At 40.5% G+C, this 15,633-nt stretch overlaps 2 protein-coding genes across 10 annotated transcripts in view; one reads left to right on the forward strand and one right to left on the reverse strand.

The window, feature by feature from the left end:
• Positions 1-13,756, forward strand: part of baiap2a (BAR/IMD domain containing adaptor protein 2a) — a 51,799-nt gene extending 38,043 nt beyond the window's left edge. The window contains exons 7-15 of one of the 5 annotated variants that reach the window (XM_067571464.1): positions 3,482-3,634; positions 5,353-5,595; positions 5,899-6,130; positions 6,319-6,520; positions 6,647-6,715; positions 6,805-6,958; positions 7,217-7,254; positions 11,600-11,642; positions 12,186-13,756. In XM_067571464.1, coding sequence (XP_067427565.1) covers positions 3,482-3,634; positions 5,353-5,595; positions 5,899-6,130; positions 6,319-6,520; positions 6,647-6,715; positions 6,805-6,958; positions 7,217-7,254; positions 11,600-11,627 — 1,119 coding nt within the window. In that variant the 3' untranslated portion in view covers positions 11,628-11,642; positions 12,186-13,756. The other 4 variants (XM_067571461.1, XM_067571462.1, XM_067571465.1 and 1 more) reach the window with 4 other exon arrangements.
• A 96-nt stretch (positions 13,757-13,852) lies between these two features.
• aatka (apoptosis-associated tyrosine kinase a) overlaps positions 13,853-15,633 on the reverse strand; it is a 35,845-nt gene continuing 34,064 nt past the window's right edge. For all 5 annotated transcript variants that reach the window (XM_067571458.1, XM_067571457.1, XM_067571456.1 and 2 more), the window contains one exon: positions 13,853-15,483. In XM_067571458.1, coding sequence (XP_067427559.1) covers positions 15,455-15,483 — 29 coding nt within the window. In that variant the 3' untranslated portion in view covers positions 13,853-15,454. The remainder of the gene's footprint in view (positions 15,484-15,633) is intronic.

Here is a 15,633-nt window from a genome sequence, read left to right on the forward strand (position 1 = left end):
CAGTTTCTTCAGCTTGATGTCATAAAAATTGAAAAGTTGGAATCAGATGCATGCATTCATACAGATGCAGAAAAAAGGTGTTATTGACGTGCAAGCGCAGGAGATGAGCAATGACAAACACACACATGCAGTATATTCATGCATGCACTGTAGGTGTAGGTGTTTTCTGTTGTGCCCTGGAGCATTACAATACAATTCTTCTGATTCCAAAGAGTGCTGATGATGAAGGAACAGATTAGCAGATCTAAGCAGCTTTTTACTGTGCAGGGAAAAGCTTCTGAATCCCCACAGGAATGAAAGAGAATATAAACAGCTTTGTTGTTGTGAATCCTATGTTTTTGCCTTTTTAAGGGTGTGAATCCCTTCTTTCCCAGTACTTGCAATTACTGGAAACAGTGTTGGTGGGAAGTGCGATAAATAGTGCATACTTTGTTGGTTTATTAAGATGTTGCCCTGAATATGTCAACGTAAAGGGATACTCACAAAAAGGCGGTGATGCTGTTCTCTTTAGGTCTGATGCAGGTTTCATTTATATTCATAACCTTTGTAAAACAAGTCATTCTAGCTGTGATGTAACCTGAGGTCACTCGGTTATAATAGTGGCTGGTGTCTGCCTTGGCTTTTCCCACTGCACTCATTGTCTTGGGTTACTTTGGTGACCTTTTTAAATGGTTAGAGAATTGGGCCATGTGGATTTGACAAGAGGAGAGGGCACACTGGTTGAGCCGCTCCTATTAGCTCTGCTTAGAAGTGCTAGAGAGGCCAGCAGACTGTGAGTCAGAGGCTGCAAGAAAACAGAAGGGTCACTCCACCAGAGAGACTTAGAGAGAGAAGGAGCAGCCAAGTTGGCTGTGATCTTTAAATGGTTGTTATGTTGCTTCCTTGATGTAAGACCCATTCACAAATGTTATTGCCGGAGTGTGTGTGTGTGCGTGTTTTTGTGTGTGCGCTCGCTAGACATTTTCTCACCATGGCATATTTCTCCCTTCTTTCTTTATTCTTTCTCTGCAGTATGGGGTATGACTCATACCAAAACAAAATCACTATCTTTAACTTTTACACAGGAGAGAAAATGACAAGGGGCGGAAAAAAGATTTCAACTTGGCAGCTCCGGTGGCATATCTACAGTAGCATGACTTTGCTCCTCCCTTCCCAACCCACCGCATTGAGGCAATGCTCAGGTCTTTAACTGAATGCTGTGCCTTGAAAGAAATAGAACTAACTGAACCAGTTTCAAAGCTCTTAATTTGAGCTTAAGGTGTACAGAAAGAACAGAATAAGGTCAGGTTGCTCTCTGGAGAAAAGGGGATTTAACACCTAGGCTTGGGCGGTATCAGTGTATTACAGTGTACCAGGGTATTAAGAAATCCCGAAGGTATGATTTTCAATACTGTCAAAAATACAGACGCTCTTCCTTCTATTAAAGTGATACAGAGATCCTTTATTGAGGCGTATTGTAGTGCACAGCACGCGCCACCAGAGGTCAGTCTCTACTGGTGGAACAGGCAGCTGAGCTGACGAAGATGGCGACTGCCATATTTGTATTAGTATTTTGGGTTTAGTCCCAAATACCACATATAACTTTATCTTGAGATGACTTAGCCACATGATATTATTCAACTGCCAGTCTGCCACCACCATCCGCACATCATCTCCATTCAGCCCACTGATGTGTCAGTATCCGCCACAGCAACAAGTGTCACCACATCCTCCAGTAAGAATCTATGGAATAAGGGCACTTATTTCATATCTCGTCATTATTCTATGGGCCATAAGTATTTAAACCGAGCAAGACTTGTCTAAGTAGGCTAACTGCATATTATCCACACAGCACTGTAAGCTAGACAATGTCATACATACATATACTGTATACCCCAGTGAAATGTCAGGAAGGTATGAACAAATAGATACCGCCCAAACCTATTATCATCCTTTCATCCTTCTCTTGCTTGACTTGACAACTTGTCTCAGTGGATTTGTGTAATAATTTAGGTAGATTTCTTCCAGTGCTTGGTTGGTACAATAAGCAGAAGGCCTTTCCTCAAATTGTTTGTGTTCAGTATCATTTAACCACTTGAAATATTCCCCCACACTTGAAATTCCAATGAAGTAACCTCGGGGCTGTTGGCAGTGAGGAAGTAGTGTTCTCTGGTGGTACTAAATGAAATGCATCTGAACTATGTGGTGGCACCACAGTATTTTACATTTGGCCGCAGGGAGGTACTCCAACTTTAGATACTTCGTTAGTGTTTTCATCAGTATTTGTGGAATATAATGTGAAACCTCCTGAAATCGTATCTAATGCTCTGGGAAAAGCTGAACTATTAATCACACCACAGCAACAACAAGTCACCCGACACTACAGTTTATGTTTCTCTCTTTTCTCCCACAGAGACTAAAAAGCCAGCATTATTTGTATACCAACATAAAATTGTGTGCATGGTTATTTGCTTCAGGTTGTAAATGAGAAGCATACCCCTCAATGAAATTCAAACCAAATGCCAAATCAAACAAACGCAAGTGAATATAACACACTCTTCTGGGTCAGTATTTATCAGCAGATGTCACAGTATCAAAGCCATGAAGCTGGTCTCAGTTCAGTTGGCCTACTTTAAGACACTAACTAAAACTTTCAGCGAGCATCTACCAACATTCAAACTCTGCTTTTGTAAATACAGTGAATGCACACACTCATTAAAAAACACCTACAGTAAATGTCATTTCCTCTTCAAAACAGGACTCCCTGTAGCTTCTCACCACTGCGCTGACCGTTATGTGTGCATGCGTGTGTTGTTGGTGAACTCAGTGAGACAGTTCCCACTGACATTTCCCGTTTTTAGAGAGCTCATGCTAAGACAAACTGACAGCACTGGATCTCGCTCTCTTTCTGTCACTGTTACTCACTCTTATACACACATTAACACAGCTGTTATTGTTAGCTGTTGTTATTGTCCAACATGTAAAATGGATTAGCGGGTCTTAGTGAGCAGTTCCTTCTCCACCCTGTGGGATCGTCATTCATGATTGCCTTGCCTCTGGAGCACTTGGCAGTGAAAGTCTGTCCAGAGGAAGTTACTGACTAAGGCTCTCTTCTTGCACTACTGTTACTGCAAAGGTACACTTAACCCCCTTATTGCTCCAGTGGAGCTATGCAGTGATTGATAGTACAAGACTGTGCTGTACTGAGTGCCATTCAGTTGTGAATGTGTTGTGTGAATTTGCAACAGGGTGTTTTTAGTTATAAGTTCAAGTTATAAGTCTGTATAAGAACATCTGTCCATTGGCCTCACCTGCTAAATGTAAAAAGTGTCCTTTGACATTTTTTCTTAAGATATGAAGGACCTACTGTGCACCAGTAACCAAAATGTCTTTCTCACTGTCTCAGCAAGAAACTCTATATGAGCGATAATTGGACAAATTGGACAACTCTGTAGATATTGTGTTTAAAAGTGGACCTGTGTTATTGTATATTCCCCTTTAGTTTGTGGAGACCATCAGCAGTAAGCAGACTGAGCTGGATACCTTCATCGCTGAGGGATACAAAACAGCCTTGTCTGAGGAGCGTCGCAGGTACTGCTTTCTGGTGGACCGCCAGTGTGCTGTGGCCAAGAACAGCAGCGCATACCATGGCAAGGTAAGGGTCACTTCACCACCAAGAGGATAAAAATAAAAAAAATCTCCTACTATCCTAGAATGATAAAGACAGACATGAATATCATAGGATAGATCAGGACATATTTACAGTTCACAGTGGAGCTTTGTTGCTGGACATAACCTCAGTTACTAACCAAGCTTAGTCTGTCATGAGTGTTTTTGGTCTTTGTACATATTTTCTGTCTATTATGTTCAAAATGAATGTGCAGAGCTGGACAACATAGGTCAGTTTACAAGACTGAACTTTTTCCTTTTGTGCTTTTGTGTTGACTCTAGCCGACTACTCTCCATCTGTCATGTCCATTTTATTTGAAACTCACCTGCCCTAGACCATTGTTCAGCAAAAAGCGCATACTAGCAGATATATAATTCAAAGTCACATTAGCTTTGACCGCTCATAGAGACCTCTTCGTTTTAAAAATTCATTAAGACTGTAGACAATGCCCAGCTGACAGGCATATCTGAAGCTGTAATCCATCATTGCACCTTCAAGCGTCTGGCCACCTTTTTGTGTAGCAAACTGCCTCGCTCTCTCAGTTCATAAAAGGAACTTGATAGGAAAAGGTATCAAAACGCTGAATCTGGAGCAAGATGGATAGAAATCAAAGCACAGTGCGCTGAACAGGACGTGAATTGCTAACTGTTTCTTATCCATATTGTTTACAACAACAGTTGCTGAAAAATTTTGTGACAGGTCCTTGTTATTTTCACATTGCTGCTGACATTTGTAGCAAAGAACCTTTGAAACCAGATTCACCCTTATATATCATACCGTCAAAGTTTATAGAGCGTTATTTAGTCTAATTTATTTTTTTCATAGGAAATGTTTGTTGTGGTTTGTTTGTCTCTTTGTGTACTACACATGTACGCCTATCCAGTACCCCAGAATATCAAATTATTGGGTAATAGAGTACATCAGTCTGCTGGGATTACTGGTGGGCGTGAACTGTCAGCCTGAAGATGTGGCTAGAGGAGGACTCTGTGTGTGTGTGTGTGTGTGTGTGTGTGTGTGTGTGTGTGTGTGTGTGTGTGTGTGTGTGTGTGTGTGTGTGTGTACTGCGTGGCTGCATCCTTTTTCAACATGGAGTCTAGTCATTAATCAGGATGGGGGTGTGCGTGGGAAGAGTTCACCTTCAACAAACTGAAGAACCCTCTCCCAGAGGGTTCCTAGTGTGTGTTTGTCTGAGTGCAAGATCTGTGTGTGTGTGTGTGTGTGTGAGAGAGAGAGAGGAATGGAGACAGAAATAGATGGAGAGAGCTACAAATTAACACATACAAAAGGACAAAATTGTCTGTGTTTTGTATGTGTGTGCGCATGTATACTGTACAATCATTCTGTCCATTAAACTCTATCTCTATATTTGTAGAGAGAACAACAATGTCCACAGGCTGTGAGTTACTGCAGTGGGCAGCTTGGTTATATGTTATCCTGTCCCACTGCCTCACCCACGCAGCACATTATCATAGTTGTGCAAAGGGCAGTGGTCAAGGATACACAGTAAGGAAAAACCTTTGAGGACTAAATGTTTTTTTACAGAATAGAGAGCTATTGAAGGTATATCAAAGAAAATTCTTCTTGCTTTTTTTTCCTTGTCACATTACAGCTGTATCAAAAACTCGCTTCTCTGACAGTAATACTGCATCGTGTCTGTATTTATTTTTTGTTTTGTTTCTTAAATCTGTCCTTGCTCCTTCCAGGGTAAAGACCTTCTGACCCAGAAGATTCCAGTGTGGCAACAAGCCTGTTCAGATCCCAACAAGCTGCCAGAGAGGGCCATGTTGCTGGCCCAGCAGATGGGCTCTGCTGCACTTGGGGGCACAAGCCCCCTGCATACCTCCAAATCCAACCTGGTCATCTCAGACCCCATCCCCGGAGCCCAGCCTCTTCCTGTGCCTCCAGAGCTGGCTGTCTTTATGGGCAGTGGCCTCGGACACCCAGCGGTGAGTTTAGGAGATGCAAGGCTTCATATTTGTCTTTTGTGTCTTTTCTTTTTCTTATAGTTTGTATATTACTGCTTCATACAGATGACCAAAATAAACCAGAACAAATGACTCATCTCAGTCTAGTCAGACAGATTAGACTCAGGTGAACTCTTAATTGACATTTCTTCAAAGTCAACTCAAGTTATAGTTTATCTTTTTTTTAATCAGTGTGAATTAATAGAAATGCAGCATATGTAAATCATAATATATCACATCAGCTCTGTTTACTCATAAATCCATATGTCCGCTGGTTCATTCCAGAGGCTGATGGGCCCTGATGGTATGTCCATGGTCAATGGGACAACAGGAGTCCACGGTGAGGAATATTGGACGGATGGAGGAAATATGTCTGTGTCTCAAGTCAGGCCTTCGTCTCCTCAGACCCAGGCGCAGGGCCCGTCCCAGGCTCAGCCTCAGAGACAGGTCAGCGATGTCTACTCCAACACCCTCCCTGTCCGCAGGCCTGCCCCCGCCAAGAATAAGAACCCCGTGGGTAAGAAGATAATCCAAACGCTGCTTGAATCTAATGAGAAACAGTAGCATTACAGGAAGAAAGACATAGAGAAAGACATAAATGTTACCTTTAGTTGTCACTGCAGACTCCAGTTATTTAGAGCATTTATGACTCTGGGACTGAATATTATGTCTCTGACCATTATCTCTGTCTACAAAACTCCTAAGGAGAGACACGGACCCTGCCCAGGTCTAGCTCAATGGCAGCAGGCCTGGAAAAGAACGGGCGCTCTCGTGTCCAGGCCATCTTCTCCCACGCCGCGGGTGATAACAGCACCCTGCTCAGCTTCTCCGAGGGAGATGTCATTACCCTTCTAGTGCCTGAAGCTCGCGACGGTTGGCACTATGGGGAGAACGAGAAGAACAAAATGTAAGTAATATATTAATTTATTCTATTTCGCCTGAATCCCTACTGTGACTTTGGATAAATATGTTTCCAGTGTTTAAGTACAGTGAATGTAGAGTTTAAGTTTAACAAGGTCTTCTCTTTTCTCAGGCGTGGCTGGTTCCCCTTCTCCTATACACGTGTGCTGCCTGAGAGTGACAATGAGAAGCTCAGAGTGAAGTATGTAACAGTTCTCAATCATACGTCATGTCAGCTAAATGAGCCCGAATGAGTGTAAGTCTGAGGCCTTTATTTTCTTCCTGTCCCAGCCTGCATCATGGGAAAAGTAGCAGCACAGGGAACTTGTTGGAGAGTGATGCATCACTGCCCACCCCTGACTACGGCCTGACCGCCCGACTGCTGGCACAGAGCCTAGCACAGTCCCGCCCACGCCCCTACAGCATGGCAGGCTTTGGCACACAGGTAGGTACAATTTGACATGTGTAGTATCTGTGAACAATACAATTTTACACTTGTTACACTCGCTCAGTTAATTTGTAGCCCCCATCTGGTTAAGTTTTATGTTGCATAATTGAATATGAGTAATCCTGCAGTAACTGAAAAGCAGACTTCTGCTTAGTTTCTGCTTCCACCTAGTGTATGTTTCTAAGTATAGCACATACTTCAATCCAAGGTATCTATGCACACAAAGTGAAAAATGTTATTTTTGATCTTTTTCAGCCTGCTATTGAGGATTATGATGGTCGCTTTGCCACAAGGTAAGTGCCTTTTCTGACCTTCCTTTTAAGTAATAATATGACTGCTGCTGACATCTGAATCATTTGACTTGGAAAGTGTAATGAAAGGTGTGCTCTATCACAAGACAAAGGCATGAGAGCCAGTCTCTTTCACCTGAGCTACAACATGCTTGAACACTCAAGAGACAGCAAGGCAATGGCTAAACATATGCTATGTCCCAATTAAATGCTCCATACAAAATTCTTAGCAGGATGTAGTATACACAAAAAAGTCAGTATGCATACTGAAAAATGCTTGATTTGTTAGTGCGCTGTTGATGCACACCATTGTGATAATTGTCATAATGCAATGCACAAAGAACATGGACTAGTTACTCACAGCTGCAGAAAATAAAATTAATTGTAGATGGTGATTAGACAGCTCGAGAAAGATGCAAATGAAATCTCAATAAATTATTTTGTAGCTTTCTCTCAGTTAAATTCAACTGGCAGTGACATCTCAAAGTGCCAATTGGATTGACGTCTGGTTGCATCATTTTATGCTAGCACAAAATATGGAAGTACTTTGATATCGTACCTAGCTGCAGAAAGAGTATATTATGACAGTTGAATACATACTGTATGCAGTAAGTATGGCGTATGGATTTGGGACACTTTGTTAGACTCCTGCATTTTGTTAACACTGAGGCAAACCTATTACAGTTCCATGCAGTGTCAAAAACAAAGTACACATTTATATAGTATGAGTAGAGTAGGGCTGGAGTATTTTTATTCTTGATTGCTGTCTTTCATTTTTTTAATTTTTTTTAATTTTTTTTTGATTAATCCTTAAATGTCAGAAAATCTTAACTAACGTCAATCACAATCCTGTTGAGTCGTCTTCAGATTACTTGTTTTGTCTGACCAACAGTCCAAAACCCAAATATATTAAATTTATAAGGATATAAAAAAAGTGAAAAGCAGCAAATCCTCACATCTTAGAAGTTGTAACTAAAGAATGTTTGGGGGTTTTTTTGCTCAATAAATGAATTAGACAATTAATCAATGATCAAAATAGTTGGCCATTGATTTCCTTTCCATCAACTAAATGATATAGGACTAATGAGGATTCTAATTAAGCTCAAGCAATGAATTTCATTTTGCTGTAGTGTTAAAATCCCCACCTCATCAGATATGCACAGTGTTTCCTTTGAATATATATATTTTTTTTTTACTGTGTCCTCTGTCTTTTCCTCTTTGCTCTTGCTTATTTTACTTTTTTAATAGCTCTTTAAAGTAATGAATGCAGTATAGCGGGCTGAGTGTCTCAGTTTATTGTCAGAGTGCTCTTGGCCCAGTATATTTGAACTGTAATCCTATCAAGTCCTTGCTGAGTCACTAGGGTTGTTTGAGGTTAGCGTTAGGAATTATGCTGTGCCCTGTTTCTGCTGTCCAATCAGGGAGTACATCCGTGTGTACGTGTGTGTGTGTGTGTGTGTGTGTGTGTGTGTGTGTGTGTGTTTATATATTTGTATATGTGTGTATTTGTGGGAGAGACGCTGTGTGTGAGCGAGAGAAATGGACTAGAGTGTAAATGCACTCGTATTGGTGTCTGGTGGAATACATGTTGTGACAGTAGACATCATGCTGACCTCATCTCAGTCATCACTGCTTGTCAGCCTGGAGCTTTGGGCACCAGTGCCAAGCTGTTTTACATACTCTTGTCTGCTCTGAATGTGTTTTTTTCTTTCTGAATCAGTATTTTGAGACAACACTGTCCTGCAGGGTGTATTCACCCCAACAGACTAATCTAAGACTAATTACTACATCCCTCCAGCTAAGGAGATGACTTGATGATTTTCTCATCAACAGTAACGTATAGGCTTTATCTACCATTCAGTGAGCGACAGAGGAAAACATTGGCTCAAGTCTGTTTATATGGATGGGCAATAATATCCAACCGGCATATCTGGATTAAAAAAAAAACAGTGTTGATGAGGGAATTGGAAGTCCAATCTTCCTGATCACGGCAGGTGTGTTTGGAGTTGTAGTTGTAGGTGGGGCAAAGTAGATTTCTTGATCCCACCTACCTACACTTCTCCTAAACTCTACCCTGCCTCCTTGTGCCTGTCTTGTCTTTCTCCATTTCTCTCTGAGTGTGTCCGACCTGGCAAGCTTCCTTCTCTCTTTGTTCCACAGTGACAGTCCTGATGGCAAATTGATTTCGACTGTGTGAGAACAGACATACAGACAGACACAGACAGCTCCGGATAGCACAGGGGCCTCTTCCTCCCCATCTTTCCCCTCCTCTTAGCCTCCCTCCTGTCCACTTATCTCCACCTCTCCTCCTCTGCCTCCACACACACCCCTTCTCCAAGTGGAAGAGGCCAGTTTCATCCCTCCTTTCTGTCCTCTCTTCCTCCCCGGGTTACTCCTTTCCTCCTTCCGTCCATCCTGGGTGCTGCTGCTGGTGGTGCCGGTGTGGACAGTAGCGGTTGGTGGGTGGAGGATTGCGTTGAGCGCGAGAGCCAGAGCGGGGCCTACCTGCTCGGCATGCAGCGATATGGACTCTGAATACTCTATCTCTGATCACAGTCCACCATCATGGACTGATCTCTCAAGAGACTGCCTTTGCTACTGCTTGTCTTTCATGCATGTACATGGTTGTGTCATTTTGTCAAACTAAAGGACATGTTCATGTACTGTACAAGTGCCAAAAGACTTCAGTGTCGTTGTACTAAAGCCACTGGCTGAATGGCCTTTTTAAGCACACATGGGCCCAGTATTATCGAGCTCCCTGCCAACACACACACGCTCAAAGCTTTGTTCAAAGTAAGGCTGTGCAGCAGATTACAATGTTCCTTTTTCTGAGAGATCCCATAGGTCGCGCTGTGCTTCCTTGTGTCAGTGCTAGATTTGATTTTCTGTCCAGAGGGTGTGTGTCATATGCCTTACTTTGCATCTGTTTTTTTTTTTTTTCTTTTTTCTAATAAACACATATTTTATGTGCAACTGAAGCAAAATTACAAATTGAGCTTCAAGAATATACAGTATATATATCTATACATATATATATATATATATAAAATTTGTTTCCGTCAGTCCACCAAATTGCACTGGATTATGAGCATTGCAAAACATTTTTAATATAAATTTTCAAATTAACTTTCAACCCTCAAGCCCCACGGAATCCTTCTTTTCACCATTCTTGGCTGGACTTACTGCCAGATTTGTCAGTTAAAATAAAATGTCTCACTCCAGCAACCTTCAATTTGATCTTTTTTTTTTTTTTTCCTGATGCTACAGTGAGTTTGGAGGGGTCTTCAATCTTTTATTGACTATCCTCAATAACAGCTATGAATTAGTTTGCGTTTAAATGACAACCACGGCTTTTGCAGCTCTCAGTGTTATTTATGATTGTATTCCCTGAGTGGCTATGTAGTTTTTGGTCTTTTCTTTTAAAACAATTATTGTCCTTGTAAAAAAAAGAAGAAAAAAAATAAATACCAGAAACAGTGAGAAACTACTGATTAGTTGAAGTGTTTATCTTATGCATGCTGTGGAGGGATACCAGAAAATGTGATACTAAAAATTGACCTTGAATGTATGGTGACTTTTTACAAAGGTATTCTAAATAAAACATATCTCTATATATTAATAAACAGTCTGGTCTGACGAGAAATCTGTTCTGTCACTGACAATTACGTTTTCAGTTTTGTTTAACATTCTTCCTGTTTCAAAGTAAAAGCTCTGAACAGATTTTTTTCTTCTTAAATGTTTAAATGAATTCCTTTTTTTTTTTTTTTTTTCAAAACTGCCACCCTTGTGCGAATCATTTCAAGCCACGGCGGTGACTTAAGCATGCAGTTTCATCCTTACCCCTTTCCCTGACACCCATAGCATCCGTGCTGCTCTCTGTGTCACCATAAAAAAAAAAAAATGACTGTCTGTGTGTGGTGGTGTTGTGTACAGTTTTGTGAGTATGCGAACTTTGCCTGCCTGCTTACCTCCGTTTTGGTTGTATACAAGTGAACTTCTGGCCTGTGTATGTGTGGTATTTGGTTGATGATACACACATTTGAAGCAGTTGCAACTTCAGAAATACCTGCCTGTTGATCGCATTGCATTTACAGTAATCACCCACTAAGACAAGCTGCAGACATGTTTCCTCACAGTTTTGGATTTGAAAAGGAGCATACTAAACAGCATGTTGTGCATGAAGTGTGTATTTCTGTTTTCCATCCCTCATTTCAGTTACAGTTATTATTATCAACCTACAGTATGTTCATCTTGCACCAGACTAACCAGCAGTGTCGTTACAAAATGTGACCCATGCATGATCTGAGAGATGAGCCATTCAAACCCAAGGGTTCTCTTTACCTTCCAGTTTGGGTCCAGAATTGTCCCGGTTCTGAGCGAACAGGACCTCCGTAAGTCACCAGCCTCCATCGCCTTTCAGCCAACCAATCACTTTTATCTTTCTCTCTTTTTACTGCCTGGTTTTCTATGCTGTCATTGGCTGTCTGGCTGCAGTAGGATGCGGGGAATCACTGGTCTTTTCTGTCCTTTGACCTCTTTGGATGTGGCAGCATTTGGTTCTGTCAGTCCAGCAGGCCTTGGGTTGCAAAAGAATCACTTTTTGTGTGTGTCCGTAACACAGTATCATACAGAGAAGACACTAATCCTGCATGCATGTCTATTTCAAGCTCTTTTTGGTTCGCTTTTATTGATCTTTTCTGACTTTACTAGAGTTTTCTCACTACATGCTTGCTAAAACTCACAATACATAACGCAATCATTTGCTCAACTTACTGTAAAAAAAAAAAAAAAAAAAAAAACTTAAGGAAGGCAGATTTTTTTGGGTATGGTTACATAATTGACTCTATATCTCTAGATTTTTTAAAAAAAATTTTTCATTAATGTGTTCAACCTAACTGTCACTGTTCCTTGCCCCACCCCTCCTCTCCCCACAGTGACCGTTCCCTGGAGGTCTATTTCCGGCCCAACTTCACTGATGACCGATCTGCACCCATCTTCTACTAGCGGACTGCTGCCCCCTTATGTGCACTCATGGGCCCTTTTTTTCATAAGGAGAGAGAGAAAATGGCCAACACTGGCATGTTTGAATTATTTGATGTTATCACAAGAGGGCCCAGAAGTGTGATTAGGGGGGGAAAAAATCACTTCAAGGAACATGTTACACTACTAAAAAATTAGTTTATTTGCCGTGAAAATTCACTCTTGAGTACTTACGGTGCAAACGCTTCCACAGCACTGCAGGTAAACACTGGATGTCTTGTTCTGAACATTCAAGTGCAAGTGTGACAGTAGATTTTATTAGTTATTTAGATCACACCACTTGTGGATAAGGTATGGCTAATAGGTTTTACTAGTGATGCCGTCACATTATTATTTATCTGCACTTCTACTATGGGATATCTTGTTTTCTTCAACACTATACACTGTAAATTTCATTCGAGGATTATTTACATTAATGGACAGCGAGGAGACACTCTCTGCATTAGTTGTTTTTTAAGTGAGGTTTGAGGGTGAAGATACGGTAAGATGGTCAATAACCGTTTTCAGTGCATCACTGTAATATGCACTCATGGCAGAGTGTAGATTGGGTACTGCCACAGATAGGTAGAACTGGACAGTCGGTGAGTAAACTGTACTTTTACTTTTAAGTGACATAGAACTATATATTTACTAGTTGTGATACAGTATACCCAGATTTACAATGTGGGAACTGTGCCTTCTACTTTTTTTTAAACATGCTTCAGGCAGCATTGACCAAATCATCCTGTAAACTGGTTTGAGGGCATATGCATCACAGTTCTACTTGTATTTTTATATTTCTTAAAATATCAGTGGGATTATGTCCCCTTTTGTCTTGTTTGCTTGACCTTTTTTTTCTTTTTTTTTTTGCTTGAGCATGCTCCAGTGCAATTTGCATTTCCACCGCAATAATACAATGTTTTGAATTGCTATTCTTTCCTTCTCTTGTACTTACAATAATAGCTAAGCTGCCAGATAGCCAAGAGGTGAAATACAATGCATACATAATGGAGTTTTTATAATATTTAGCTTTGAGGGAGTGGTAGCTTATCAGATAAGGTACAGTATTATCATAGCTTTTGATCATTCATTCTCAGTATTATACACTCATCTGGGACAAGAGCTTAAAGCAGAGGCATTTATGTATAGTATGCTGTGTGTGGATAATAGTGAAACTGTATGTGAAAAGCAAGAATGTGTATGGTATGTGAATGAGCTAAAATGCCTCTTAGACTGCAATAAATCAACAGTTACAACATGAAAAATTAATTACCCATGGATGAGAGTCCTCTACACTGAGTGATATGATCACGCTTTTATTACATAGCTCATTCGGGCAGCAAATTTCAAATGCATTTTTTACTTTTGTATAGCTTTCATTTTGCCCATTTCCCACTTTTGTCCCTGTTTGTATTGTATCTGTACTGTACAGAAAGTGCATATAAATTATCTTGTCCAGAAATAAATCTAAATGGGCACAAATATACTTTTATGTGTTGTGTCATGTTGTCATGGTTTATGTTTCAGAAAAATATACTTCTTGGACATTACTGCAGATAAATATATCACAGACACAAGAAGGGAAAAAGTATTTGGATTTATTTGTTTGGGATAGTACAATAGCCATGAGTGAGGGAGAAATGGAAACAGCAATGATGTTACTACTGGTGCATAGAACAACCCACCTCATCCTCATCTTCTCCAAACATGTCTGCCACTTTTAGCCAATGGGCTTTGTAATATCTCTTTGGCAAATTTGAGAGATCGTCATCCTGGATTGCATCTTTTCAAATCCTCGTACAAAAATACTAGCAATGTTTTCTCTTCTTGCAGAACTTAAAAGGCAAGGTGAGAGGAAACAGAATTGGCACTTTGAGCTACAGAAGGATAGAGAGGGGAAGGGAGCTGTCGATACAGCAGTAGTAATTCAAGTCAAGCTACCTGCTACATGTTGATATAACATTCGTACAATATGTGAGATATGTCTTAGTTTGTCTTTTTTTTTGTACACCTCGGACCCGGGCTTCAGCACAATTGTAATAGAATTATGTAACTTTATGTATGAGACTATGGACAATACATAGACATAGAAAAAGATGCATAAAGATGATACTGACTGACATTCAACATTTATGACTGGCATGTTGACATGACACTGGCAAATTGTGTTGAAACACCTCTCCATCCCTTTGGTGTCATTCTATTGCAGATGAAACGTAATTTAAGCTAATGTGCCACAAAATAAAGTGAACCTGTAGCTGGCACTGTGGACACAAATGGGGAGTCTCACATGTTCACATATTTCATTCCAGGATGGGGAGATGTAGAGCAACTTCTACAAATAAGGACCCAGTTTGGCTATGCAAAGTGCTTTAGACAGATGCAATAAGTCATCATTAACAAGAGCAAGTGGTGGTGAAAATTAGGGAGTGACAACACCGTGTTTCCTTTCAGTCCAACTGTCAACATCATTTTGCTTTGTCAGAGTCTAAAACTTGAATGAAGACTAAGTTTCAGCACTTCCATCTTCAAACATTGTCACCACCACCCACAACTGTTAAAAAGAGTCAGATTTTGTTTTTGGAAATCCACCAGAACTTTGTACGCAACAATCACCAAGCATTTTTTCTCTGGCTCCAACAATGAGAGCTATAACAGTCTTTAAAAATGCCAGATCAGTGGTAAGCAGATGGACCAAGGCAGCAAATGAGAGGAGCAGCTAGAAAGCCTCTCATTTCTCTTTTTTTATCCTCTTATTTTTATGATTATTTTATAATTCACAAATTAAATGACCTGTAAGGTCACCAACAGAAGTTGATGCTGCATTGAGCAAATAAGTTACTGTAGTTATTGTCATATACTGTATGTTAAAACTAATATAATTTTCTAATTCTGCAAAATATATGATCTGATTTTATATCCACTCTCCTGCTTGTCTAAATCAGGTTGCCATATCAGCAGCTATCACTCTTTCTTCACAAAATAAAAAAAAAAAACAAAGTGTGCAAATCATCAAGGGTGTTTCACTACAATATGAGGCACTGTCTCATAAAGGGTCACCAGGGTCAGATGCCCCAAACGTCGATAAAAATAAAACTCTGTATAACATCTAGATATAATAATGCTGCTTTTCTGTGTTGAGAAGAAACTCGTCCTCCTCCAGTCGGGGCCGTGCGTAGGGCACTCAATCTTTTGGACTATCTTCACTGTTCCCTGTTGGACACAATCAATTGAAAATAAGTATTGTAGCTTTACAATTGCGTTTAATCAAACAGCGTTAAGTGATACTCCACCCAAAAACATGTTTAAAGTGTCAATACTGTGTGCTTGAGATGTAGCTTTTAAAAATTAGCAGTTTTGACC

This window comes from Thunnus thynnus, chromosome 17 (assembly GCF_963924715.1).
Source record: "Thunnus thynnus chromosome 17, fThuThy2.1, whole genome shotgun sequence".
In the NCBI taxonomy this organism is placed as follows: Eukaryota; Metazoa; Chordata; class Actinopteri; order Scombriformes; family Scombridae; genus Thunnus; species Thunnus thynnus.